Genomic DNA, 26,824 nt, shown 5'->3' with positions numbered 1-26,824 from the left:
AGAGCTTTGAAACCCATAACTAGTATTTACACCAACTGGGCTTTTTAACCAAAAACCCATATAAATAAGAGAGCTAAAAGTAGAAACTTTGACATAATACAAGTGGGTCCTCGTAGGCTATATGGTGGATGCTATCTTCCATTTGGATTGATTGCAGGCATAATCATCATCACACATTTGTCAGCAACAAGCAGATAAGCAAACAACTGCCCAATTGGAAGTTTTAAACACACAACCAAAATTATAGAAAGGATCAGCGGAAAATAGAAAACTGAAAAAGAAAAAATGGTTCAGGCAATTTCAACTTCGTCCTGTTGCAATATCCTCTTCTCAAAGTCACATCGATCCACCTCTCCTCATAGTCTTCATCGTTTCAATCACTACTCGCCAAGTTTCGCACACAGAATTTCCACCGGCGTTCAACGTAAAGCGCTGGAACTTCCATTGCCGGAAACAGTGACACAACAAGTCCAAAACAAGGAGCAAAGGAAGACCCAGTTTGCACTCGAGAATTTAACCTCTTGGCTGTTGAAACAAGAACTAGCAGGCAACATTGACGCCGAGCTCACTATTGTTCTATCAAGCATCTCCTTGGCTTGTAAACAGATAGCTTCGTTGCTCCAAAGATCAAGCATTATTAATCTCACCGGCGGCCAAGGTACTATCAATGTCCAAGGTGAAGACCAGAAGAAGCTGGACGTTATATCCAATGAGGTTAGTCTATGTTTCCAATGGGTTTTATTTATGTCGTTTGGTAACATGAGACAAAAATACCATGACATGTTATGATGTTTATTCACTAACCCAAGTTACATAATATAAGTTTAGTTGTTCTGCAACTGCCTAAGATCAAGTGGACGAACAGGGATTATAGCATCAGAGGAAGAAGATATACCTGTTGCAGTTGAAGAAACTTATTCTGGAAACTACATTGTTGTCTTTGATCCTATTGATGGATCAGCAAATATTGATACTGCATTAACAACTGGATCAATCTTTGGCATATATGGCCCTGACGAGCAATGCCTTATCGATCTCGATGATACCTCCACGGTAATCCTTTCATCTGTAACGTCTAATCTTAGTCAACAACGGTTAAAATACCATGGAGGCCCCTATATTAGGAGTAAGAATGCATTTACCCCACTACTCAAAAGATTGACAAATTAGTTCCTATATATTAGATCAAAAAGTAAATTATTTCTTCTATTCAAAATTTTATCCATTTCATTAATCTATTTACGTCAGCATTAATCTAATGTACAAGGACTAGTTTGTTCAAAATTTTAACTAAAATGACCAATTTACACATTAATATAATATACAAAGACTAGTTTGTCAATTTTTTGAATAGATAGACCAAAATACAATCTGACTTATAATTCAAGGGCCTCTCTGGTACTTTTACATTAACCAGCATAGATTACCTGCAGTTTTGTATCCTACAGCTGCAACTAAACAGTGGAAGTGAACTGCAAAAAAACAGTCCACATTTATTTAAACAAGGCCACTGTTTTAATCTCTTACCTAAATGGTTTCAACTCGTTTACAATACAGCTTGATGAAGCAAGAGAAAAATGCATCATCAATGTTTGCCAGCCAGGGAGAAATTTATTGGTTGCTGGCTATTGTCTATATTCAAGCTCTGTAGTGTTCACCATCTCCTTAGGCAAGGGGGTGTTTGCATTCACCCTAGATCCCACTTATGGAGAATTTGTGTTAACACATGAGAATATCAAAATACCTGAGTCAGGTAAAATTTACTCTTTCAATGAAGGAAATTATGACCTCTGGGATGACAAACTGAAGAACTACCTTGACCACCTTAGGCAACCAGGATCCAATGGCAAACCATACTCAGGCCGCTACATAGGTTGCCTTGTTGGTGAAATTCATCGAATGCTGCTTCGTGGTGGCATCTATGGCAACCCTAAGAACAAGAACAACAAAAATGGAAATCTGAGGCTACTATATGAGTGTGCACCAATGAGCTTTTTAATAGAACAAGCTGGTGGCACTGCAATAGATGGAGTTCAAAGAATTCTTGACATCGTACCTGAGCAGGTAACAGCTTAAACAAGAACCATATTGACTAAGAATTACAATGTTAACAGGAGCATGTCCTTGCACTAGACAAGCATTAATGGCTTTAGCATGTTATATTGGCAGGTACACCAACGTACACCAATTTTCATTGGAAGCCCAGATGAAGTTCAGAAATTACAGAAGTACTTGGCTTGAGCTGTTGAGCACCAACATATGGGTTTCAACCTTTTTGCATGTTATGGGCATATTTCAAGTACACAAGATGACAAGACAAGTTTCCTATCAAGGATGACGAGAGAAGTTTTCAATTAAAGAATTACATGATTAGACAATCAAAATGCTATCAACATCTCCATGGTATCTTTAGTATCCTACATGATTAATTAAAAAATACAACATTTGATTAACAATTCTTGAGTTTGTAGAGCATCTATGTTGCTCAAATTTTAAACAAAAATCACATTGGCAAACACAACTTGATCTTTACAAAGAAATTAGCTTAATGCCATGTTAAAATGCTTGAAGGGTTTAGATATTGCTTGTAGTGAGTGCTGTACCGATAGTCAGCCAACTAGTCATCTTGATGGTAAAACCACTCAGTTTGTAGCAGAATAATTGTTTTTATCCGGAGAAGTTCTTTGACCTTTTGCTGCAAATTCAGGTAAAAGTAAACATGAATAAAGAGAAATATTAACTTTCAAAATGATCACTGTAGCAGGATATAGTATTTTACCAGGGCTCAATATCTTTATGCATTTTGTTATAGACTTCATTGATGTCAAGGTGTTGGGCCCTGCAACCATAGGACATGCAGAGTAAGCATACAAATATCAGTTTAGAAGCAATAAAATTAGGCAGCAGTGAGCTTTACCACCTTCTGCATTCATGTTTTTTTCTGAAAACACTTCTGTGACAGTAGATGAAAACGCTGACATGACTTGATTAGCCCCCAGATTGTCATCCCCTGAGTCATGAGAGGACCTGTGAAGCATGACAGAAAATAAACGTCAGAGAAAAATGACTACACGGAAATTAATGAAGAAATGAGTGGAGAAACTAATGGTCAAAAAATGTAATTTGATTGAAGTTAGAATCAATACCCTGAAAGAGCAGATCCAGAAGTACCCAACGTTGGTTGGCAAGGGTAGCCAATTCCATCAGGTCCAAGATCAAGATCCACTAATAGTTCCGAGAAGGAGAAATTTTCACCAAAAGCATCTAAATTTGGCAAATCCAGGTCAAAGAGATCTGCATCTATTTCAGACTCAGACGTGGAGGTCTCGTTCATTATTGGCTTGTACACATCAACTGTTGCATCAGAACCATCAAAGTCCAGCCTGCTCTTTACATGATCCCTCTTGCCAAGCCTCGTTAAGCCTGTCTTAACTGGTGAACAAGAAGAAATGCAACGATTCCTCTCAATGGTGTAGCACGTCATTTGTTTTAAAGGACTAACCGTGACTCTCTCGGTTGAAATTATAGTGCAGTTGGCAGGAGTGATCTCTTGAGGAGTATTGCTGTGGCCGCGGTTAGCAGTTGAAGAATCACCAAAAGGAGTCATTAATTTATCACTCTGAGGAGAAACTGCTTGCGGGGGTGTCTTAGGACCTGAAGAATTAGTTGGAGGGGACAGCTGTGGCCGATTGAACAAACACTTTGCAACACCAGATGCGTGCATTGTCGATTCATTGGGTGTGCAGCTGGCGGGTGTTGATTGATTTAAAGAACGTAACTGTCCATCTACTTGTCTATTTATTACATTATCAGACTCTGGCAGCTTCTCTGTTCCTGCAACAAACATGTCAGGGATGTTATGGATATATCAAGCCATGAAATGATGGGGCATAAGAATGAAGAAAGCATACCTTGGGTTGCTAACTTCGTAGAAGTTGATCTGCTACGAGTTTTCTTTGCAGCTGTTGGGGCTTCAGCAACAACTTCCGAGCTCCTTTTATTTCTTGTTAATGGCTGACTTGGAACTGGCGAAGAGTAATTGTTTCTCTCCATTCTGGAATTAGAAGGACCATATACTGGAATAACAGTTGGTGTACTATACACAGGAGGGCCTATAAAGCAAGAACATCGATAAAATACAGGAATTGCTTAGCAAAAAGAACACAAGAAATACGCATATCAATTTTTTGATCATATACCATGATTTGAAATTATTATCATGAAATAATTCTCAAATAGAAAAACAACAATTTAGACATCTCCAGAGTACTCTAAAACCCAATTGCATCAATTGAAAACTCAAAATACTTATCAAAAACAAATTGCCACTAGTCACCAATTCCAAATATTCCATTTAGCACGACTTTAAAATATTCAGAATTTATTACCACCATACTAACTATACAAACATCTAATCAAACAATAATTTTGAGCCAAACCGATGACACCTATATTTGATAAACGTTTCAGTCTTCAAAGGCTCAAAATCTTCCAATGCTATCATCAACAGCTCAACCTAAAGTAAGATCTAACAAAAACATGGCCAATTCTAATACAACTAAGTAACGACCCAAAGCTCAGCATTTGTACCTGGAGGAGATCCGGCACGTGGATCTGATTGAGGAACCACGGCTACTGTTTTAGTTGCATTAGCATGAGGAATCATAGGCACTGATGCAGTGGCACTTGCATTGTAAGCGTTCATTACGCTTTGCATTCCCTGCAAAAGGGACTGAACCCTGCATTTTTCTTGCTCCAAACGAGCTTTTTCCTGCTCTACTATCACCTTTTGCTCTTTCAAACAAATATACTCGTCTAACATCGCCCCTAAACTCAACAAACTCTTCGGCGCCTATAGCAGAAAACAAGAAATAATTCAATAATAATAATAATAATAATAATAATAATAATAATAATAATAATAATAATAATAATAATAATAATAAAGAATGGAGATAACAGATTAACTGATCCAGTCAATTAGGGACCTACCTCTCGAACAGGGGATTTTGAAATGAGAGATGAAGCTTCGTTTCTGAAAATGGAACGAGTTTCGGTGTAGTTGTTATCGGAAAGGTAACGATCGACGATGAATGCAACTTGGACCGGAGTGACTTTTCCTTTGCCCAGATTCTCCGGTTTCTTAGACCTGCTTTGCTTCCCCATTTTCCTTTGGAAAGTGAAAAGAAAGATAGAGGGAAAGGAATAGTGAGGGAATTTCAGAGTGGACTAAAGATATATGATTGTGAGTTAAGAGAGGGAAAGTGTGAAATGGCGCCATGGCTGAGGTGAAATGAAAAACGCGGCAGAGTTTGAAAATTTTTGGAGGAAAATAGAACGGAAAAACCCCCTTTTTTCTAATCTTCTTTCCGTTTCCCGGGAAAATCACATGCCAATGGCTTTTGGAATAATAAACTTAATTAATATAGGTAAAATATATTTTTGGGTACCTAATCTTGACTTTTTTTTCAAATTGGTTCCTATGTTTGGTTTCCATTACACAAAAGGATACTTACTACAAATAATGTTTACTTTTTTATATGGCCCAATAAGCACATGGTGATAGTGACATAATTGATGTTAATATTTGAAATTTTAAAATTATTAAAAATTATTTTTTATTTTTATGAAAATTATAACAAAATGACATGACCCAAAGAGAATATTTTGTGTTTTTATTTATTTTAGAAATTTATAAAAAAACTATTTGATTTTTATAATTTATATAATGTTAAATTTAACCCCCAATATTTAATTTTCTGTCAATTGGCCTTTGTTCTTTTTGTTTTAGATTTAGCTATTAACCTTTCAAAATGAGTCATTTGCTTTTCTTTAACATAAATATTGACTAAAACATTAATTTTTAATGATGTTAGTCCACGTGATAGTCCACTTGCATTTCATGCTAACATGGCAATATTTTATCTTATATGCTATGTCAACAAATAATTTAAAATTTATAAATAAATTTAAATAAACTCAAATTCAAAATATATATATATATAAATTTCATAAAAGTTCAAAAAAAAGAGCATCAATATAAGTGGATTGTCATGAAAACTTTCATGTTTAAAAGCTTAGCATTTTAGTTGGTATTTTCATTGAAAAAATCAATTGAACTTTTTCAAAAGGTGATGATCAAATTTGACTTTTTTTAAAATTAAAAGTCAAATTTAGCTTCAAAAAAAATAATGGTCAATTTAACAAAATGTAAACTTTAAAAGTTAAATTTGATATTATGCCGTTCTAATTTTTATATATAAAATTATCATTTTATAAAATATTATGGAATTTATAAAGAATATTATTCTTTTTATTTTTACGAAACTTTTTTTTTTTGTTAATGAATTTTGTTGTACTTTTACTTTTTAAAATTTCTCATGATTTTTAAATGATTACACATCCTCATTGCCACATGACAAATATTCTTTATCCCAGGCAAGTGTCAAATTGTATAACATAGACCAAGCATAAGTACCATGTTGAATTAAAAGAAAACATATGCACCAAAGTCAATGTAATACCCAATTTTAGCCCGGGCTCACATATGGAAACATAATTTTTGAGGATATGCAATCTTAGATATGATATATGCAATCTTAGATATGATATGCAATCTTAGATATGATATATAATCTTAGATATGATTTTGTAATCTTAGAGATTTAATTTGTAGATACCCTTTAATCTCAGCCGTTGATGTAATTGATCTGTACCGTTGGATTTGGGGAGGCTCAACTATAAATAAAGGCCTCTCCCTTCATTGTAAAGAAAAAAAAAGGAGGAAAGAGGAAGAGGAATAAAAAAAACGATTGGCAGTTTTTTAAAGGTGGCTTACTATTTTTTCCTTTCGATTATTTTTTTTACTTATTCACGATTTTAAAAAAGGGAGAAGGTGATACCACTGCGAATTTTATTTATTTTTTATTTAGCCCCTCCGCCTTTTAATGTTTTTGTAATTAAGTTTTCTTTATTTTTTTAATTTACCCTTTTATTTATTTTAAATTCCAATTTAATCCTTTTGAACGACACCGTTTTAGAGGAGAAGGGAAAATTTCCCTTCCAGCCCCTCTATGTAATTCGCTCCTTCAATTTAGTTCTCCAAATTTTATTTATTTGTAGATTTACCCCAAATTTGTTTACTTGTAATTCAATTTAATCCTTTTTATATTTTTCTTAAAATTAGTTAATTTTGTTAATGTAATTATTATTATTATTATCTTCATATGTAATTATTATTATTTTAGCTATATATATATGTATACTTGTTTCTATGTGCATATTTATATATTTTTTTAAAACTAATATTTTTCGCATATTTATTTTTTTAATATGAGGTAATTATTTTTATTTTATTTTATTTTATTTATATATAATTATTTTTTATAATCTATATATGTTATATTTATCTTTGTATATATATATGTATGTATACATATTAATATTTTTAACCAGTTTTTATATACTTGTATATATATATATGAATATATTTATTTTTTAAATGCTCAAATATATGTATTTTTAACACTTACTTTATAATTTATATTTTATTTTCACAAATGCATTATATATTCTGCTTTTATAAATTTTAATCCAAAGTTACATATGTAAATTATGTGTATGGCTTTTAATTTCAATGTATATATTATGTGCCTTTTATTCTTTATATTTTGTTTATTTTCTTCATTCGATTATTAATTCATGTTTTCGTTTATATGTTAAAAAGAATTGTTTTTATGATTTATTTGATATTTTGTATGTGATTATTTTTATTATGTATATTGATTTTATTTATTCATTTATTTATATTATTTCTAGGCCATTGTAATATTTATTATTGCATTGTATATTTAATATAGCATCACATCATTCTTTACTCAATTTCAAACTTTTCAAAATTGAGAGAATGCTTGAATTTAGGATTTTCAAAGAAATTGAGCCCTAGCGTATTGGGTTCCGATTTTCTTCGTTAAGTCTAACAATCGAGCATTTCTCTTTAATCAAAAAATAAGAATTCATTATTGGGAATTCAACACGTTGTGTCCTAACGTATTGGATGTGACGCATTGATTTCTCGAAATGATTTTTTTTTTCTAAAAACAATAAAGGAAATATTCCGAGTTTGGGATTTTAAAGGAATTGTGCCCTAACGTATTGGGTGTGATTTCTTAAATCTTGGATAAGTGGATGCTCTTTTAAAGTAAAGGAAATATTCCGAGTTTGGGATTCTAGAGGAATCGTGCCCTAACGTATTGGGTGTGATTTCTTAAATCTTGGATAAGTGGATGTTCTTTTAAAATTTTATTGTACAAGTATTTTGGCTCAATTCATTTTGGGGAAAATTAGAATGCTGTGCCCTAACGCATTGGGTGTGGTATCTTCTTTCTCTGAAATAATAAGGGTCTTAATACGTAGCCTTTTAAGTTTTGCTAAGGATTACGTTTTTTCTAAATTCTCGACCTTAAGACACTAATTAATTAACTAGGTACCAATTTTGGGCGTTACGAGGGTGCTAATCCTTCCTCATACGTAACTGACTCCTGGATCCGTTTTTCTAAAACTCGTAGACCAAAGTCGTTTTTTAGGTGATCCAATCACACCCTAATAAAGATTGGTGGCGACTCCCAATTTTAATTTTTTAAAAAGTCGACAACCTAAAATTTTTTGTTTTTCAAAAGATGGTTTCGACAGTCAACATCAAAACCAAACACATATAAATGGTAAGACAATTTATTCATTCCAAGACAGTGAAACTTTTAATTTCATAACTGAATTATTGTAATGATAGTGTTTATTATGATCTATTAAAATATATAAAGTTTTATATTTTATGATGAAGTTCCTCTTCATTTTATATATTTTGTCACCATGTTCTATCCCTTGTTCAAACAACTGTCTTGATATGTCTTTGGGATAGCTAAATACATAATAAAGTTGACATTTTTTACTTTGATCTTCATGGTGTATTACATCATTAGCAAATGATCCTCAGAGCATGTTTTATTATTTGTTGAATGTTGCTAATTGGAATTGGGAAGAGTAGAATGAGGGAGGATCGGCAATTCCATGTTAAGCCTTACCATTATCCTTTACTTGGAGACCAAACTGACTATTTTACTTGGATGATGAATGAATTTATGGGATAGTTATTGAAGATATTTCGAGAGATAGATTCAGCCTTTTACTAAAAAGTTTGATGCTTATCAAAAGTTGTTGAAGAGACTCTTGTACCAGCGTATAAATAGGTTATTGATCGACTTCTTCTTTAGTCATTTAGGGATGTATTTAGACACTCATTGTTTAAGGATTTTTATGGAGATGTATGTAACGTGAGGTATTTGGGGAGAGTGATTTGTAATAATTTGATTCAATTTTGGAGCTACAACTATCCATTGGGAAAGGCTAGATTGGGCTTTAGCCAATAGTTGTCTTGGATGAATTTTAATTAAAATCATTCTCTGAGCAAGACTCCATAAAATAGAATTAGGGAATCTAAATTGCATGAAGAAATATTGTGTCTTGATTCTCTCTCTACTTATCTTTTTTACTCGTGTTATGGATTTATGTTTATTTCTATCCTTGATTTGCTTCTTGCACTAATATATTGCTTGCATTCTACTAAAACATCTGTTTAAACACCTGTCTGAACATTGAATTGAACTAAGAGTAAATTGAAGTTCTTACATTTACTAAAATGATTTTATCTCATGTAAGGATTTTAAATATTTAGATTAAACTCCACTTTCCCGAGTTTGGGTTTCTCGAATTTGTTGAAGGTAATAACATTTTGTTTATTTAGAAAAGTGTTCATGCTACCAAGACTTTGTTGTTAGAAGGAACTTATCAGAGTCTTAGCACAAGGCATAATATTAGAGTATTCATGGATCCATGGATTCCAAATGAAACAAATTTTCATGTGGATTCTATTCCTTTAAAAGACATGAAGGATTTGCTAGTGAGTGATCTTTTTACTCCCAATGGTGACCTATGAAACGTTTAACTAGTAGAGGGCGTATTGGCTCCATATGGCGCTAAATGTATTTTGAAGCTATCTATTGCATGTACTAAGCCAAATGCTAGAGTTATTTGGCATTTCACTTGGACAATGGTGTATGAAGCTAAACTAGGTTATGCACTAGCAATAAACTATTTGTCCAACATTATGAACTTGGCAGTTAATGGTCATTGGTCTTCTCTATGGAATTTGGATGTCCTTCTAAAGTTAAGGACTTCTTGTGGTGTTGTGTGCATCATTTTCTTCCTTGTAAGGGACAATTGGCTAAGAGGGGTTACCCCATAAACCCCACACGCTCTCAACATGGCTTGGTTGATAGCATAGAACATATTTTGCTTGAATGCCCTATAGCATTGGATGTATGGTGGAACTTTGGGCTTGTTGTGGATTCTTTATCTGTTATGCTTTTCTTCATTTTATCCTATCAATGAACAATGCCTTTACTAAGCATTATGTGATGGCAACTGCTTGAAGTAAAGGTGCTCATGGTAGGGCAGCCCATAAAAAATTTCACCGGGTCCTAGCAGAGCTGCCCGACCCAAATATGGGCCTAAGATTTTGCCCAAGCCCGACAGGAAAAAATCATAAGCCAGTTGCTGCCCACAGATCCATTTTATTTTAAAATTTTAAAAATTAAAAAGTATTTTAACATATTTTAAAATATTTTAAAATTAAAAAATAAAAAGTATTTTAAAATATTTTAAAATTTAAAAAAATTAAAAAGTATGTAAAACATATTTTAAAATTAAAACAATAAATATATTTATTATATCGGTAGGGCCGGCTTGAAAAAGTGATGCTCGAGGCTTGCCCGTTTTCTAAACGGGCCTCGTTTTGCCCAAGCCCATATTTCGGCCTATGTTTTTACCCAAACCCTCCCATATTTCGGGCGGGCCGTCGAGCCGGGCCGGGCCGCCCGACCCATGAGCACCTCTAGCTTGAAGCTTATGGTTACATAGAAATCTTTTTGTTTGGAAAAGTATTAATTAATGCCTTGTATCTCACTATCATTTTTGTGGAAGATAGGTTTTTGCAATATTGGACGGAGGCTTGCTGCATCATTGACTATGAGCAAATAGCCCATTACTATAAGAACGACTAGTAATGGTTATTGGAGTAGACCAGATCAAAACTGCCTCAAATGCAATGTTGATGCAGTGCACGCTTCACAAGATGCTTCCTCATTTGTTGTTATTATTTTGGATCACTCTATAGCCTTCATTCGAGGTTTTTTCTTGAATGCGTAAAGAGTGTCTCATGGAGGTCAATCGATTAAACAGGGCTCATTCGACCCACTTGAACTAGCACAATCTGTGGAACATGTGGAGAAGCTCATCTACTTGAAGCCTTGGTGGCCAAGTGAAGCACTTATGGAAAATTAGGACTATCTTGGTAAATATGGAAAGTAATATTAGAAGATTTGATTTTGTAATCTTAAAGGACTGAGTCAATCCCTTAAGATTCTCAATTGTAGATAGGCTTTAATATCGATCATTGATGTAATTAAATCTGCACAATTAGTTTTAAGGGAGCTCAACTATAAATAGAGGTCTTTCCTCTCATTTCTAATCATCTCATTCTTTGTATTCTTTCTAGAGGAATAGAATACTTTGATAGCATTTACTCAAATACTTAGCGTGCTTTACTTTATTGATTTTCTGTTTTTCGTTGCTTTTTTGCTTTGAGTTGCTTCCACTTTATTTTTGGTGCCTTGGAGAATTTCTATCGAGAATTTGAACCCAAAAATTCACCTAAGGCCACACAGATTGCGAGATGAAAGTTCTAGCCCCACAATACTTTACTAAGCATCATATGATGACAGCTGCTTGAAGCTTATGGTTACATAGAATTTTTTTTGTTTGGAAAAGTATTAATGCCTCGTATCACACTATCATGTTGGTCGAGGATAGGTTCTTGCAAGATTGGACAGAGGCTCGTTGTATCATTGATTGTGTGCAACAGTCCACTACTGTAAGAATGCAACACCCCCTAACCCCAAACCGTCGCCGGAACAAGGTTACGAAACATTACCAGACATATTAAACAATTTACAAATAAATAAATCATAAACAACCAACTTATTAAAATAAATCATAAATTCGTATGTTTGTTTACTAATTGACTTATTTTTTTATAAAAATTTCGGCAGCATTTCTGCTTATTTTTACTTAAAACCCCCTGCAATTTAAAACCATATCATTTTCAAATACAATCAAATCAACCAATTCATGTCACATTCTCATTTTCTATTCTAAATTCATTCTAGTCAAATTCAATTAATATAATATCAATTTAAATTTAACAATGTACTAATTAAATAAAAATAGATAATCTTCTTTCATTAAAATTCATAAACTTTTAATACTAACATTTTTAACCATTTATATTAAAACATAATAATATTTATACACATCCTATGTACATGCCACATTATCCAAAAGGAAATATACATCACCAAAGTTGTACTGAAGTCGGGATTGATTTGGGTCTTTGAATCGAATTTTGACTTCTACCAACTCACATGAAACAACCGTCTGTTGAGTATTTTATACTCAGTGGTATTACCATATTTCAAATTATAACAATAATAAACATAAAATGCATAATTCATATACACAATTTTAAATTCAATTTCCATATTTCAACAATAATAATTCATCAATTAATATCATACATCCACAATTTGAAATTTGACATAACATAAATTTTAGGTTCATTCCTCAATCTCATATCACATTTCAATTAATAATTCAACTTTTTCATTTCATTTCAGTAGCTCTTTGTTAAACTCATTCGGTTTGTCATTTCATTAATTACCCTATTAACAAAAATTCGGACTTTGGAGGATACACGGATCCAACCAAACACACCAATATGGCACCCAGTGCCTCATCGAATAGTTCGAAACAATAGTTGATACCCAGTGTCTCATCGGCCAAGCCGAAGTAAGTTGGTACCCAGTACCTCATCGAAACTATCCGAAGAAATATTGTGACACCCAGTGTCTCATCGACTCGAGGTCGAAGTATCCTTGAACTCTTCCAAGCTTATGGCATGCCAACTATATCCGACTCAGCCCGACTAGTTAATAGGGTATTTAAGTCACGTATAATCCTAATTCAATCACAAATTCTCACATTTTCAGTTCAATCATTTTTCCACCTTTCAATCAACAATTAATCCACAATTCACACAATTTCATAACTCAATACATTTCCCATTCAATTTAATATCAGTCACTATTTAATTTAAATTCACTTCCCGCTTTCAATCAACAAACAATTTAATTATTAATTCATATCAACTATTCAATTTAAATCACACTCATCTAAATAATAATAATAATAATAATAATAATAATAATAATAATAATAATAATAACACTTATACTTATCTCACATTTCATTTACCAAACACATAAATTAAATTTAACATTTAATAATATATATAACTTGAATTATAGTAATACAAACCGTAAATCTCCCGATTTAATCCTCAATAGCTTTCTCCTTTCCTTTTGATGCTGATGCCTCAGGCTCTTTGTTAGCTACAAAAATAATAATAATATTCGCTATCAATTATAGTATTAAATTAAAATAAATAATTGAATTTCTAATCAATTCTTACTTTATTCCCAATTTAATATTAACTAAGTTTACTTACTTTCCTAATTCAATTCACACTCTATTTCTATTCAAATTTCATCTAAACTCAATTTTATCTACTAATTTTTTTCAGCATTTTCACTAATTTCGAATTTTCCTCAAATTAATCCCCAAAATTCAAAACTTATAGTTTTGTTTACAATTTAATCCTTTTATCAACTCTAACTAGAAACTCTATCAAATAAACCCTCAATTCCATCATTTATTCAACATAAACCCTACTCCAAAAATCTATTAACTTCAAATTTTCAACTTAAATCCAAGAGTATTTCACTCTAGGATTCCAAAAACATCAAATTTATGAGAAAAGGACTTGATTTAGCTTACCTATTAAACTTCAAGCTTCAAAATCTCAATTTTCCCCCTTTCTTTTCTTTCCCTTTTTCTTCCCCTGTTTTCGTCTCTTTCCCTGTTTCTTTTCTGTTCTTCTTCTCTTTTTCTATTCTTTTATTTCATTTGTTTTTCTTTTTACTTTTTGCTATAATAATATAATATAATAACTAATATAAATATATTTTACTACACATGTCATAATCATTACCATACATTTGTCTTAATCTTATTTGTTTCCTATAATATTTTAATTTAATAATATTTTATAATATAATCAAGAAAAATCTAAGATTTTTTTTCCATCCATTGCCGCCTAAACTTAAGCCATTGGCTTATTTATCTATTTAGTCCCTCTTAATTTATTTTAATCTATAATTAAACTTTCACTTCTATTGTAATTTAATCCTTTTTACTAATTATTCTTAATTAAGCTAAATTCACCTATCTAAAACCTAATTAAACACACAACTAGTCTAGTAAATATTTCTAATAATTATTTTCGAACTCAATTTACTAAGACGGAGGCCCGATATTATATTTTTCCGATGCCCGTGAATTTTTGAGTCATTACAAAGAATGACCAACAATGGTCGTTGGATTAGACCAGACCAAGACTGCTTCAAATGCAATGTTGATGCAATGATGCACGCTTCGTTGGATGGTTCCTCATTTGTTTCTATTCTTTGGGATCATTCAAGGGCCTTCATCCAAGGCTTTTCATATTTGTTTCCTTTTGCTTTAGATCCATGTATGGCTGAACTTCTAGCTATTCAAGAGATTCTTTTGTGGCTTAAGGATGAACATTTTGATAATGTGCTTATTGAATTGTATTGTAAGTATGCCATTGTAGCTCTTTGTTTGTCAGCATTGAATTTTTCTGAGTTTGGTGTGATTCTACAAGATTGCGTTATGTTAAAATCGCTCTTTCAACTTTTGTCCTTACACTGGACATGACGAACTGCTAATAAGGCAGATCATGAGTTTGCTCGAGTGGCCTTATTCTATACTGAACATTAGACATTGGATGATCTTCCCCATCCTCTTTGCTCTATCTTAGATATGGATTGCTCTTTGTCTTTTTCCAATAACATTGAGAGACATAGGTTTGGGTGTATTAAGTAAGCTTATCGACTTGAGATTTAGGTGTTCATCGGTTTTTGGTTTGCTCTTGTATTGCTCACTCAATTTTACTTAGAAAAAATATTACTTTTTAAATTTAATGCTAAAATATTAATATTTAATCCGATTTAAATAATTATCATTAAAAGAAACCATAATTATGTTTAAAACATAGTCGGCTAAATGTTGAGAATATCTATGAATGTTTAAAAATGTAATAAATTAAATGCAAATTAAAAAATCAAATTCCTAAAATGATTAAAATAAATTTAAAGAAAATAAAATATTAAATTTTTTAAAATAATTTAAATAAAATTCAATTTAAAAGTATGTAGTAGCAAAATTACAAAAAATATTTAAATTTCCTCAATATTAATATTCTTCTTTTAAGCTATCATACTTATCACTATCTTCTATCCTTATTTGTCAACTTATTTAACTTTTAATACAATTAATTATCTTTTGATGCCCATTCTTTCATTTCACTTTACAAAAAATATTATTTTCTTTGCTGAAAATCTCGATTATAGATTTTAATATGTTAACGATAAACATCTAATCAAACTCTTTATATAACAAGCATTAAAATTAAATTGAATAAAATTATATTTAAAATTTAATAACATAATATTGTCTCATTATCAATTAAAATAATCTTATGCCATTTTCATCACTTCTTTTTCAAATCATCTGACTTATCAATGTTAACAATCTCAGTTATAAAAGCAAAACGCATCAAACTAAAATTTAATTTTGTGTGCTTCTTTAGATGCTATTTGGAAGTGTTGGGTGTTAATGTATATATTTATAGTGTTAAATATTGAGTTTTGCTCATTCCTAAGTAGCACTGAATAAATGATAATTAAATATGGATACAAAATATTACTTTAATATTAGTATTATTTCATATAAAATATTTTTAAACCTAAACTACGTGCAAAAGAATATACGTCTGTTGAATACAACCATAAAATGAAGAAGGGTTAATTGTCATATTGATTAATTAATTTAAAATAGTAAGTAATTCTACAAAGTTTAATTCAATATTATTATGACTTCATTTAAAAAAATAATATGATCAAACAGCGATGTGGGACAAATGAAGTTGCATTTGTGCAACTGGAACAAATTACATACACCTATCCAACAAGGGAGGCATTAGATAGATTGAACTTCTAAATGAAGCTTTGCTCGCAAACAAGCACGAATAGCATAAGTATTGAAAGCCATATATTGTAGATTGTCCTTTCAAATATGTCAAAGCCAAACCATCCGATTTTTAGATGTGAAAAGGCATTTTCGAAGGAAGAGATGCTTGCAATAGAGGCAAAGATGTTTAAATATGTTGCGGGAAGAATTGTTGGATTGCCACTTTGTATAAGCCCAATTTTAGCTCGGGCCCAACACACTCAAATCAGACCAAATAAGACCCAAAATATCCCACCGACCCAATTACAATAACAGACCCAAGGCCCAAAATTAAACTCAAACCCTAAGCCCACAACCTAAAGTTTTCAGAAAAGAAAACCTAAACCCTAATGCACCCTTTGTGCCGCTGCCCCCATGTGCGGTGTTAGCACACTCACCGCTCGAGGTCTGCTCCTTTGGTACGGCCTTGCACCAAGATGGAAAATCCTTCCGTTGACCTTACCCCACCTGCAAAAAAGGAAGCAATAGTAGTATAAAGAAACAGTAATATGAACAGTAGTATAAATAGTGCAAATCGGCTATAAGAGTCGAATGAAATGTAATCAAAAAGAGGGGGGGGGGGAACAAAATATTGAATCAAAAAGAAAATTTTTGAAAGAAAGAGTAATAGAAAAACAGTTTCTAAAGGTGATTGTTCTCCGAATTTTTAGCCTTTTTTTCTTCTTTTTAATCAGTTCTTTATTTTTTTTAAAAAAACTATTAATAAATAAAAAGGAAAAAGGGTTTAACTGCGTCGCGCCGGAGGAGGAGCTGAACGGTTTCCCTTCGGTTCTAGGGTTCGTGGCCACCGTTCAAACGATTCAGCCTCGAATCCGAATTCTAGGAGAGACGAGCTCCAAACGGGGCTAAAAAAGGCAAGTTTTTGCACCTCCGACCGCCGCTTGCGGCAGAGGTGCGCCGGAGCCTTCGTCGGTCCTAGGCCGGACTAGAGAGAGGGGTCGAGAGAGAATGAGGGCGTTTTTTTTTTTGGAAAAAGAAGAGTAAACGAATTTTTTTTTCTGAAAACCTTAGTTTTTATACTGCTGCGAAATGACACCGTTTCGTTCAAGGTTTTTTAATGCCAAAACGGTGCCGTTTTAAGGCGACCCGTCTACGCGACCCATGGACCCTAAAGATCCGTGTGTTTTTGGACTGAGGGTCTATTTACCTTTTCAGTCCTTCCGCTTTTGGGCTTTCCTTCAATCTGGTCCCTGTTTTAATTTTTCCTTTTTAAATTTACCCATTTGATTTTATTTTGTTTTCATTTTAGTCCTCCGACTATTTTGTCACTTGAGAATGTTGCGTTTAAGGGATAAAAGGGGAATAATTTCTTGTTTACCCCCTTCTTCGCGCACATCCTGATTTGACCCTTTCCAGTGTTTTTGCACATTTTTCTTTACTTTGATTTCGGCCCTTAAATTTTGGTTAAGTTTCAATTTAATCCTTCATTTGTTATTTTAGTTATTTTATTTCTAAATTAATTATTTAAATATTATTATTACTATTATATTATATGCCATCATTAATCTTCTTTTATTATTATTATCATTACTTATTCATTTATGCCTTTTTAATTCCTAAATTTTGTTATATATGTACATACTTACATTGTTTTATTTTATAACATATATTTATATCTCTTTTGTCTTTATGTAATATATATATACACCTGCGTATTCTCATTTATATATATACATACTTTATAATTTATATTCATAAATATATATAAAGTTATGCATATTTGTATTTATATATACATATCCCTATGTTTTTTTAATTTATAATTTACATACATATATACATGTTTTGAATTTATATGCACATACTTATATATTTTATATACTCTATAATCCTTATACATATACATATATACGTATAGACATACATATTTTCATTATATATATATATATATACCTACATAGTTTTGTATTTTAAAATTTTTTATATTTCATACATACATACACGCGCCCTTATAATATATATATGTATGTGCATGGGCACATTTTATAATCTATCTATATATACACATATACTTATATATTTTTATGATCAATACGCATGCCTATATATATATACCCGTATACCTTTTATATTCATAAATATGTATATATTCATACATATATTCTTTTATATATTTTATAATTTATATTTATACATATACATTTGTATTATTATTTTTAAATATGCATATATAAATACACACATATTTTTCTACATATTTTTATAGTTTATTGATTTCATCTATTGCATTTTGTTTCACTCCATGTTTATTTGTTTATTTGTGTATGTGTTCATTATAATTCAAAAGAATGTCTTAATATTGCACCCATTTATTTGTTGTGATATGATAGATTTGTCTCTCCTATTATTTATTTCATTTACGTTGTTGTTCATATTATTTATGCTCACATTATCGTATCCATAGTTGTCATTTATCAATGCAACATTTATTCGTAAATCAAATGTAACATTACATCAATTTTTACTCAAATTCGTAAAAAAGGAAAATTTAAAAAATAAAGGTAATACTCGGTATTTGGGATCTTCGAAAGGATTGAGCCCTAACGTATTGAGTTCCAATTTTCTTCGTTGAATCTAAATAATCGAGAATACTCTTTAACCAAAAAACATAAATAAAAAGCTCATTATCGGGAATTCAATACGTTGTGTCCTAATGCATTGGATATGACACGTTGTTTTCTCGAGATGAGGATTTTTCTAAAAAATAATAAAGGCATTATTTTGCATTTGGAAATTCGAGAAAGCGTGTCCTAATGAGCTGGGTTTCAATTTCTTGTTTGGCCAAATAACCAAATACCCTCTTATAGTTTCAAAGAATGGATTTTGGAAACCATAAGGTGATATTGGTTTCGAGAGTTTAAAATATCGTATCGTAATGTGTTGGATGTGATATCCTTTCGAAACAAGAGAATCTTAAATTCCACTCATATTGTTCGAAAGTTTTTAGGATCGTATTTTTAAAATTTTTCAAAGTTTTTAATTTTCGACTTTAAGACATTAACTAATCAACTAGGTACCAATTTTTGGGCATTACGAGGGTGCTAACCCTTCTTCGTACGTAACCGACTCCCGAACCCGTTTTTCTGAATTTCGTGGACCAAAACCTTTGTTTTAATAAAATCAAATCGTTGATTAAAAACAATCGCTTTTCAAGGTGATCCAATCACACCTTATTAAAAAGGATTGGTGGTGACTCCCGTTTTCGTTTTCATTTTCAAAATCCAAGTCGACCCCGTTTTTATCCAAAAAATGGTGTCAACACACTTCTTAGCATGTTTTAAACAATTTGGTAATGCAAAGTAAGAAATCCCATATAGGTTGAGGAAAGACTTTTTAGAAGGTTTAAATATAGTATTATTTTTTATTTTTATTGAGAAATTGGAGGCTAAAAGCCTAGCATATGTGTGTCATCATTGTTGATTGGTTAAATTTATGTTTCTGACACTTATTTTTTTGTTTTCAGACTATTTTTTTAGTTGTAGGAAATCGTATGTTATTTTTGAAAACTAACACTACTATTTTACCATTGCGTTTTGCAGTAATATATTTTTAACATAGACTGTGTATGGTGATTAGAGAGTCAACTATAGTAAGTGTTGAGATGTGAATAGAGTTACCAATCAACCTGGTCATCAAGAGAGCTTAAGGGATCTCTTGAGTAGATCCTTGTATTTGTACGGAAAAAAGATGGCACGGGCAATGTCTTTTCAATTAAGGAGCTTTCAATATTCTTTGGAAAACTGATAATGGTAATAGAGAAAACCAATCAAGATCCAACCGTAGTTGAAAGGTATTTTGAAACATGCGACAATTGTTTGCCAACAATGGAGTAATTAGTAAAGAGAAACATAACTTCAAATGGTACCGGCGCTTTGTGTGGAGTGAAGCTGGAAACCCTTAAACATCTTTTTGTGCAATGTCAGTTTGCAAGAGCTGCATGGTTTGGAAGCTCACTTACAATAACGATAAATTGATTTTGCCTCAACTCAATATCAGATTTGATCCATCAATGAACATTGAGAGTTTAAAGGCGAGGAGCTTTTAAAAGGTTTCTACGTGCATGCTTTGGGCAACATGGAAGGCTAGGAATGATGTTTATTTCAACAAGCCCACCCCAAACTCGTAAGGTGTTTAACAAATGGTAGGATTAAGTCATGGCTTTCTTCTACTTTTTAATAATAGAATCGATAAAGATACATGGTTAGCTGCAGTCCATTCAAGTGATTAAAAATGATATTGGTTGAAATCTCTCTCTCTATATATGCAATTAAAAAAGCTTTCGTAGAAATCGTTTAAGAAAAATTGTGATGGAATTTTTTTATCATTTATAAAATTATAAACGAGAATTCAGATTCTTTAAATTGTTAAGAAATGAGAGATCAAATTTTACGGATTGATAAATTTTAAAAAATATCATGTCATTGAATTGAAAATCCTTTTTGACATGTGATATACAAATATTAATACATCCTTTTACTTATCTTTAATCTCGGACTCCAAACATTTTTTTTCAATTCTCGCTTAATTAAAGTGCAAAAAAGAACAAAATTTTACATAAAAAGGATTGGACCATGTCGGCCCATCTCGAGGCAATATAAATGGGCCCAAAAACAACAATTTCTGCACCAACGCTATCGAGTTCGAGTAAGCACCAACTTTCACATTATCCCGGGGTCGAAGAAATCTTCAAGAAAAAAAAATGAAGCAGGGCCTTCTTCTATGGAGTCCTTGCTATCTATCTCCTCCATCTTTCCACTCAATTTCCCTCAAAATTCCGTCAATCAAACACACTCCGCGACTCGCACCAATCTCTGCTTCTCTTGATTCGACTGACACCCAAGTCCAACTGCAGCAGCAGCTATCAGCCAGGGAGAGAAGGCAGCTTAGAAACGAAAGAAGGGAGAGCAAATCAGGGTACAGCTGGAGAGAAGAAGTTGAAGAGAGGCTCATTAAAAAACCCAAGAAGAGATACACTTCTTGGACTGAGGAACTGAATCTTGATAACTTGGCTCACTTGGGTCCTCAATGGTGGGTGGTTCGAGTCTCCCGGCTTAGAGGTCTCGAGACAGCCGAGGTCACGGCTCGCGTGCTCGCTAGGAACTTCCCGAACATCGAATTTAAGGTAAACAGAGCCAGTATAGTTTGTTGCTATTTCTATTTATCGGCTGCTAGAACATAAGATGCATTGTGTTGTTCGTGTAGCCTTTTATTTTTATGCTGGGATTTATTCGAGGATTGAACTGAAACGTTATTGAGATTTGAGAGAACAATATCAAAATGTTTGTTTGTGCTAACTGTTGCTAAGAGGACTAGACACAGCGGCTAGCCTTGGAATTGGTGTAACCATTGTTATCTCCTCCATTAAGCTTCTTTATATGTACAAACGAAAAGTTGTCTAGGCATTTTAGGCGTTATTGTTTAAGATAGAGAAAAGGTTAAGAATTTGATGCATATATAATATGATTACAGTTACTAGTTCCTTTTTTTTTCCCTTCAGATATATACTCCAGCTGTTCAGGAGAAGAAGAGATTAAAAAATGGTTCCATATCAGTTAAACCGAAGCCCTTATTTCCTGGTTGTGTTTTCTTAAGATGTGTATTGAACAAAGAGATTCATGACTTCATAAGGGAGTGTGACGGAGTTGGAGGTTTCGTTGGTTCAAAGGTTGGGAATACGTGAGTGTTGCTTTTTTCCTGATTGAAAATTTCTAAATTCTCTAGAACCATGGCTTTACGATCATAAGTTAATTTGTTATCTGTTTGCAGTATGAAGATGGCATTGTTTCATACTTCTTTTTGAGTTTCGAAAAATATAAGATTTCTAATGAATCTTTGGAGAGAGTTTTACTATATGATGTTGTTGATTTAAAAATTACCCAATCTAAATAAAACTGTTGGTTTCATGATTCTTTCGTATCTTGTTTCAAGGTATGTTAGGATTTCGAAGATGTTTAAACTATAAAGACAACGCACTAAGACCTGAACAAACCCAAGGACACTTGTATACATTTTTTATGAAAATAATGCTGAATTCAGAGTATTTTATATAATATTCTCTGTTTTTCAGTTTTTTCAGTCAGTATAGTTAAGTGCTCGTGCATGGTTTGCAGAAAAAGACAAATAAACAAACCTAGGCCGGTTTCCGTTGATGACATGGAGGCAATCTTCAGGCAGGCAAAGGTGGAACAAGAAAAATCTGATCAAGCATTTCAGGAGGAACAGCAAGGAGAAAATGCTCTCATGTCTGATAAGATGAATATAGAATATAATGTAGATTCCAATGGTGTTACAAGCTCCGTTTTGGACACTAAGCCAAAACGACAAACTAAAAAGAAGTCTGATACTGTAGTAAATGGAGCAAAGTATTCTAAGCAACTAGTCCCAGGTTCAAAGGTTCGCGTATTGTCTGGGAACTTTGCTGAATTTATTGGCAGCCTTAAGAAATTGAACCGCAAAACTGGAAAGGTATGACATTTACAGTGTGAACAAGTGAAGTTACTAAGTCAAAAATAGGCCTGTGCTTGCATACTTTTTGGTGTGAACCGAGAAACATTTATAGCCCTTAATAACCTAAAACATCCTTTCTTGTAATGATGGTGGATACTTATGCATTTACGTATCAAGTTAAAATGATTTTTTAAAATGAAAACATGGTTCTTGCAGGCAACTGTGGGATTTACACTATTCGGGAAAGAAACCTTAGTAGATCTAGATGTCAAGGATGTTGTACTGGAAACAAAATGACATGAATGTGCTCTCCTGATATATCATTACAGTTGAAGGGTAAGATCATTGAGCTAATGTCCTTTCGCTATGGGCATCTTTTAGCCCACATTGTATGTACATCATGGCACGGAAGTCGTAACATACACCTCATCGTTGCTTGCAAACTTTTGTAGATGATTCTCTTAGTTGCTTCCTGTGTCAATTGTATCTTACCATCAGGTAATAGGAAATTTTCTGAATTTGTCTAATCTGTTTCAAGTCATTACCCTTTGATATATCACATTCATATTTACCCTCCAGGATGTATACATTTTTTGTGTACATACAATCCTAATTTGCCTAGTCATTTTAAGAACATTTTTCGCTTTATAAATATGCTTTACAAAGTTTACATTGCAGCTATATCAAACACTTTGTAGATTGATAGAACATATTTCTTGAAGAGGCATCTGGATAAAACTTGAGATTCATGATGTTACTTGTCTGTTTTATATAAAACTGTGTGCTTTCATATGCATGTCTCTGAAGGTGATGCTCTGCCTATTTTTATTTCCTTTCTGATAGTGGATTTGCTCAGGCTGATGCTTGGCTACTGTAAGCTTTCGTTCAGATGGAGTTATGATATTCACTCGTTAATCCTCAGAAAACTGGTTTACATTCCAAGTTGTCCCCTTGCTCCTTTTGTTGACGATATCCTAATTTGGGATATGTCAATTAAGTAGTTAAGGCTTAATAGACAGGCACCTTCGGAAGTTGGAGCTTGCAGTTATTATGGAGTTAATTGATTACTATCATTGAATATGAATTGCATAATAACAATAATGACGTCTCATCATTGTTGTTGAAGTCAGTTGATTACTTCTTTTTTAAATATCAAAGCCTGGGGTTTAATATTTGGTTGTGGATAGCCTCTTTTCTGTTTCTTAGATTGGGTCTTGAGCTGCAACCGAAGGGTAGCTGTACTCCATCTCTTAACTCTTCCTTCACATCTTCCTTGGTTCTGGTTTGCTGGGTACTGCACTGTGTTGTACTGTTAAGTGGAACTTGCTTCATCTTGTTTCCTTCTATTTATTTATATATTTCTTGGGAGAGCTAAGAGGAACTTCCTTTAAAAGAAAACAATATATATATTTAACTTGTGGAGCAGTTTGGTTTACATCTAGTGCCCCATAATATTAAAGCTTGGTTAACCAAAGGTACATTGATGGTAGTTGCATTAATTATTTAGTTTGTAGTCTAGTGTTTATTAAGATATTGATTACCTTACATCCTCATGGTTTTAGCTTTTAGCTTCTTTCTTCCTCTCGTTATCATTGTTTCTTAAAATTGATAGTATATACCTAATTTATACATTATTCTTGAACTGGCAATCACATGAACCCTATAAATGATAGAAAGTTTTAATGGGATCCAATTGTAGAAGCCATCAATGTAGTAAATAGCCAAGAGCCTAACCTTGGAATTAGCTTTTGCTTCTTCACTATTTTCAAGAGTTACTTTAGGGCTTTGGAGACTTGGCTTTAGCGACCTCACGAAATAATCTAATCCCACTAAGACTAAATTGTCCGGATTTAGGTTATGTAATGACCCGTCTAACAAGTTGAGCTGTGCTGTGAATGCATAATCCAGCATTGTCCTCTTTGGGTACCCACAAGTCCTCAAGGTTTTTCCACCAACACCATAGATTTGAACTTGGAACATAACACACAAATGTGTGTCCACAAGTCCTCAAGGCTTTTGCACCCTAATGTGCAATTCATTAGATTTGAACTTGGAACATAACACACATACGAGTTTACTTTACAGAATGGATACCAATTGATCCAAATCGGGTTCGAATATGTGGAGCCACACTTAAGACCTTGAAGGTCCTATGGGTGCCCAAAGAAGACGGTTCCGGATTATGCTGAGCGACATGGTCCAAAGGACTGGGTTAGGTCATGACACAGATTACATGGTCTGTCTTGGGCTTAATGGTGGTCCTCCGGTGCTCCAGATTTAGAAATGTGAAGGTTTTAACCAAACTAGATATGCCAGCTTCTTCGAAATAATCTGTCCTCCTATCTAGACAAGGAAACAATGCTACCTTTTTACACAGTAGTTGTTATCCTATTTATGTCCATCTTTAATTACTTTAGCTGATAAGTAGCTATCTTCATTCAGCCTGCTTCTTTGTCTCTCTCTATCTCTCTGGTGGATTGCCAGACCACTATCAAGCCCCACTGCAACCTCAATTAACTACTATCCTCTCAGCAGTTGATAAAACCTAAGCTCTTTCTTGGAGATGTTTTTACTATTAGGTTGTCACTGTTTTCATGCATAAACTATGCATATTACTGCGGATGATAACCCTTTTTTTTTTGCTTAATCTAGGAGACAGGTGTTGGCTTGAAAGATGGTAACTAGTTCCATGTGGGTGTTGTGTCTTTAATCCATTTGTTGATTTCTTGATCCTATTGCCAACCCAAGAAAGAGGGTAAAGATCTCAGCATAACCAACCAAACCTGATAGGGTTTGAGGCTTTAGAAAAAAAATCAATCAAAGAGGCCAAAAGGCAGTGGTCACAAGAATCTCACCTCAAAAGCTAGTGGTCCCCCTCCCTACCCATGTTTCAAATTTAATGCACAAAACAAGTGCCAGTGCTTTGTGGTTCTAAACTTTGTTCCCAAAGGGTTTTGTTCCACCCAAAGTTCATATCCTACCCTGCACCTGTCTTTGTAACCGTAAGCATGTGCTTTGTAAATAATAGAATAGACCATTAAACCAACCATTTTCAATTGGCAAGTTAGGCAATGTTATTCGGATTCAAAGTTTGGTCCATATGAATATATTTAGTGTAAGTAATGAATGCAAAGGTCTACTGTCACTCAGATTTAACTACGCCTGACGGCCTAAACCTACTAAAAAAATTTCGGTAGATTCATTCTTAATTTGCAACCTCACGAGTCATGGCAAGCTGAAGTAAATAGGTATAAAAATAAAAAGCAGGCTTCGTTGTTGCAACAACTGACTACATTTAAGATAACCAACTCTTGCTCATTGTCTAACATTTTTTTGGAGGAAATAATTGAGAAGTCAGCTGAGAACATACACTCAACGGTTAGTTGAGTCAATTTCAAGTTTCAATACTTAAAACCTTACTTGTGTGTTATTTTGCTGTTCAAGTTGTACGGTTAGAATTTTTGTGGCCAGTATTTCCAGAGGTGAATGTAAGATTACGTTTCCTTAAAAGTCTTTCCTCCCCGCAAAGAAAACAAAAGAAATAAACACTCAATTTCAAAAAATTATAAAATAATTATTAAATTATTTAAAAGTTTTTCACTTAAGTCACTCAACTGTTAAAATTATTGTTGTATGGCCTTCTCTACTTGCACTATTTAAAACTCATTTCCCCTCTCTCTCTATATTTCATTTTTTCCTTCTATAAAACAACTTTGAACATTATAAATTATAAACCAAAATTCAAATAACTTTTTTCTTTTATCTTTGACATTGATTGCCAAATTGATCTGGTTAGAAGGTATATTTTACTTGTCGATGAATACAGATCCATTATATCGATCGTCAAATTATCACTTGGAATTCACTAGTTAGACTTAAAAAAAAACTTAATAACTCAGTGACTTAAATAAAAACATTCGGATAGTTCGATGAATCTTTTTTTCTTTCTTTCTTCTTTTACTTTTATATTTTAATATTTTCATGGAAATCTTTTAAGGGTAACTAATTAATTTACATAAATATAGTTTAATGAATT

At 32.8% G+C, this 26,824-nt stretch overlaps 3 protein-coding genes and 1 long non-coding RNA gene across 8 annotated transcripts; 2 read left to right on the top strand and 2 right to left on the bottom strand.

The window, feature by feature from the left end:
- Positions 1 to 157: 157 nt before the first annotated feature.
- LOC105780332 (fructose-1,6-bisphosphatase, chloroplastic) lies at positions 158 to 2,577 on the top strand. Its single transcript, XM_012604593.2, has 4 exons — positions 158 to 714; positions 829 to 1,053; positions 1,558 to 2,064; positions 2,170 to 2,577. Exons 1-4 carry the CDS (start codon positions 286 to 288, stop codon positions 2,239 to 2,241), a joined length of 1,233 nt encoding a protein of 410 aa, XP_012460047.1. The 5' UTR covers positions 158 to 285; the 3' UTR covers positions 2,242 to 2,577.
- On the bottom strand, positions 2,350 to 5,302 carry LOC105780331 (uncharacterized). Its single transcript, XM_012604592.2, has 7 exons — positions 4,993 to 5,302; positions 4,591 to 4,852; positions 3,912 to 4,112; positions 3,147 to 3,834; positions 2,921 to 3,027; positions 2,780 to 2,839; positions 2,350 to 2,695 (listed from the first exon to the last, which is right to left on the bottom strand). Exons 1-7 carry the CDS (start codon positions 5,164 to 5,166, stop codon positions 2,643 to 2,645), a joined length of 1,545 nt encoding a protein of 514 aa, XP_012460046.1. The 5' UTR covers positions 5,167 to 5,302; the 3' UTR covers positions 2,350 to 2,642.
- A 7,979-nt stretch (positions 5,303 to 13,281) lies between these two features.
- Positions 13,282 to 14,146, bottom strand: LOC105779392 (uncharacterized). The gene is made up of 2 exons (XR_008195440.1): positions 14,008 to 14,146; positions 13,282 to 13,562 (listed from the first exon to the last, which is right to left on the bottom strand). It is a non-coding gene; the product is annotated as an uncharacterized LOC105779392 (long non-coding RNA).
- A 6,823-nt stretch (positions 14,147 to 20,969) lies between these two features.
- Positions 20,970 to 25,921, top strand: LOC105780426 (uncharacterized). Of its 5 annotated transcripts, none has more exons than XM_012604752.2 (5): positions 20,970 to 21,463; positions 21,839 to 22,017; positions 22,452 to 22,806; positions 23,005 to 23,124; positions 25,441 to 25,921. In XM_012604752.2, exons 1-4 carry the CDS (start codon positions 21,041 to 21,043, stop codon positions 23,083 to 23,085), a joined length of 1,038 nt encoding a protein of 345 aa, XP_012460206.1. In that variant the 5' UTR covers positions 20,970 to 21,040; the 3' UTR covers positions 23,086 to 23,124; positions 25,441 to 25,921. The 5 variants fall into 5 exon arrangements, with proteins under 5 accessions (XP_012460206.1, XP_052485319.1, XP_012460205.1 ...); XM_052629359.1 differs by lacking the exon at positions 25,441 to 25,921 and adding an exon at positions 23,976 to 24,247; XM_012604751.2 differs by lacking the exon at positions 25,441 to 25,921 and adding an exon at positions 23,645 to 23,960.
- The last annotated feature ends 903 nt before the right edge of the window (positions 25,922 to 26,824 follow it).

This window comes from Gossypium raimondii, chromosome 4 (genome assembly GCF_025698545.1).
Source record: "Gossypium raimondii isolate GPD5lz chromosome 4, ASM2569854v1, whole genome shotgun sequence".
NCBI lineage: Eukaryota > Viridiplantae > Streptophyta > Magnoliopsida > Malvales > Malvaceae > Gossypium > Gossypium raimondii.
Note: the sequence above shows the minus strand (reverse complement) of the source record. Positions and strands in the feature narration are given on the sequence as shown.

Coding starts and splice junctions, on each gene's coding strand:
- LOC105780332 (XM_012604593.2), top strand. CDS start 286: ATGGTTCAGGCAATTTCAACTTCGTCCTGTTGCAATATCCTCTTCTCA. Junction 715..828: donor TGGACGTTATATCCAATGAG/GTTAGTCTATGT, acceptor ATATAAGTTTAG/TTGTTCTGCAACTGCCTAAG. Junction 1,054..1,557: donor ATCTCGATGATACCTCCACG/GTAATCCTTTCA, acceptor TTTACAATACAG/CTTGATGAAGCAAGAGAAAA.
- LOC105780331 (XM_012604592.2), bottom strand. CDS start 5,166: ATGGGGAAGCAAAGCAGGTCTAAGAAACCGGAGAATCTGGGCAAAGGA. Junction 3,835..3,911: donor TACGAAGTTAGCAACCCAAG/GTATGCTTTCTT, acceptor TGTTTGTTGCAG/GAACAGAGAAGCTGCCAGAG. Junction 2,840..2,920: donor AAAAAACATGAATGCAGAAG/GTGGTAAAGCTC, acceptor CTATGGTTGCAG/GGCCCAACACCTTGACATCA.
- LOC105780426 (XM_012604752.2), top strand. CDS start 21,041: ATGAAGCAGGGCCTTCTTCTATGGAGTCCTTGCTATCTATCTCCTCCA. Junction 21,464..21,838: donor TCCCGAACATCGAATTTAAG/GTAAACAGAGCC, acceptor TTTTCCCTTCAG/ATATATACTCCAGCTGTTCA. Junction 22,018..22,451: donor GGTTCAAAGGTTGGGAATAC/GTGAGTGTTGCT, acceptor CATGGTTTGCAG/AAAAAGACAAATAAACAAAC.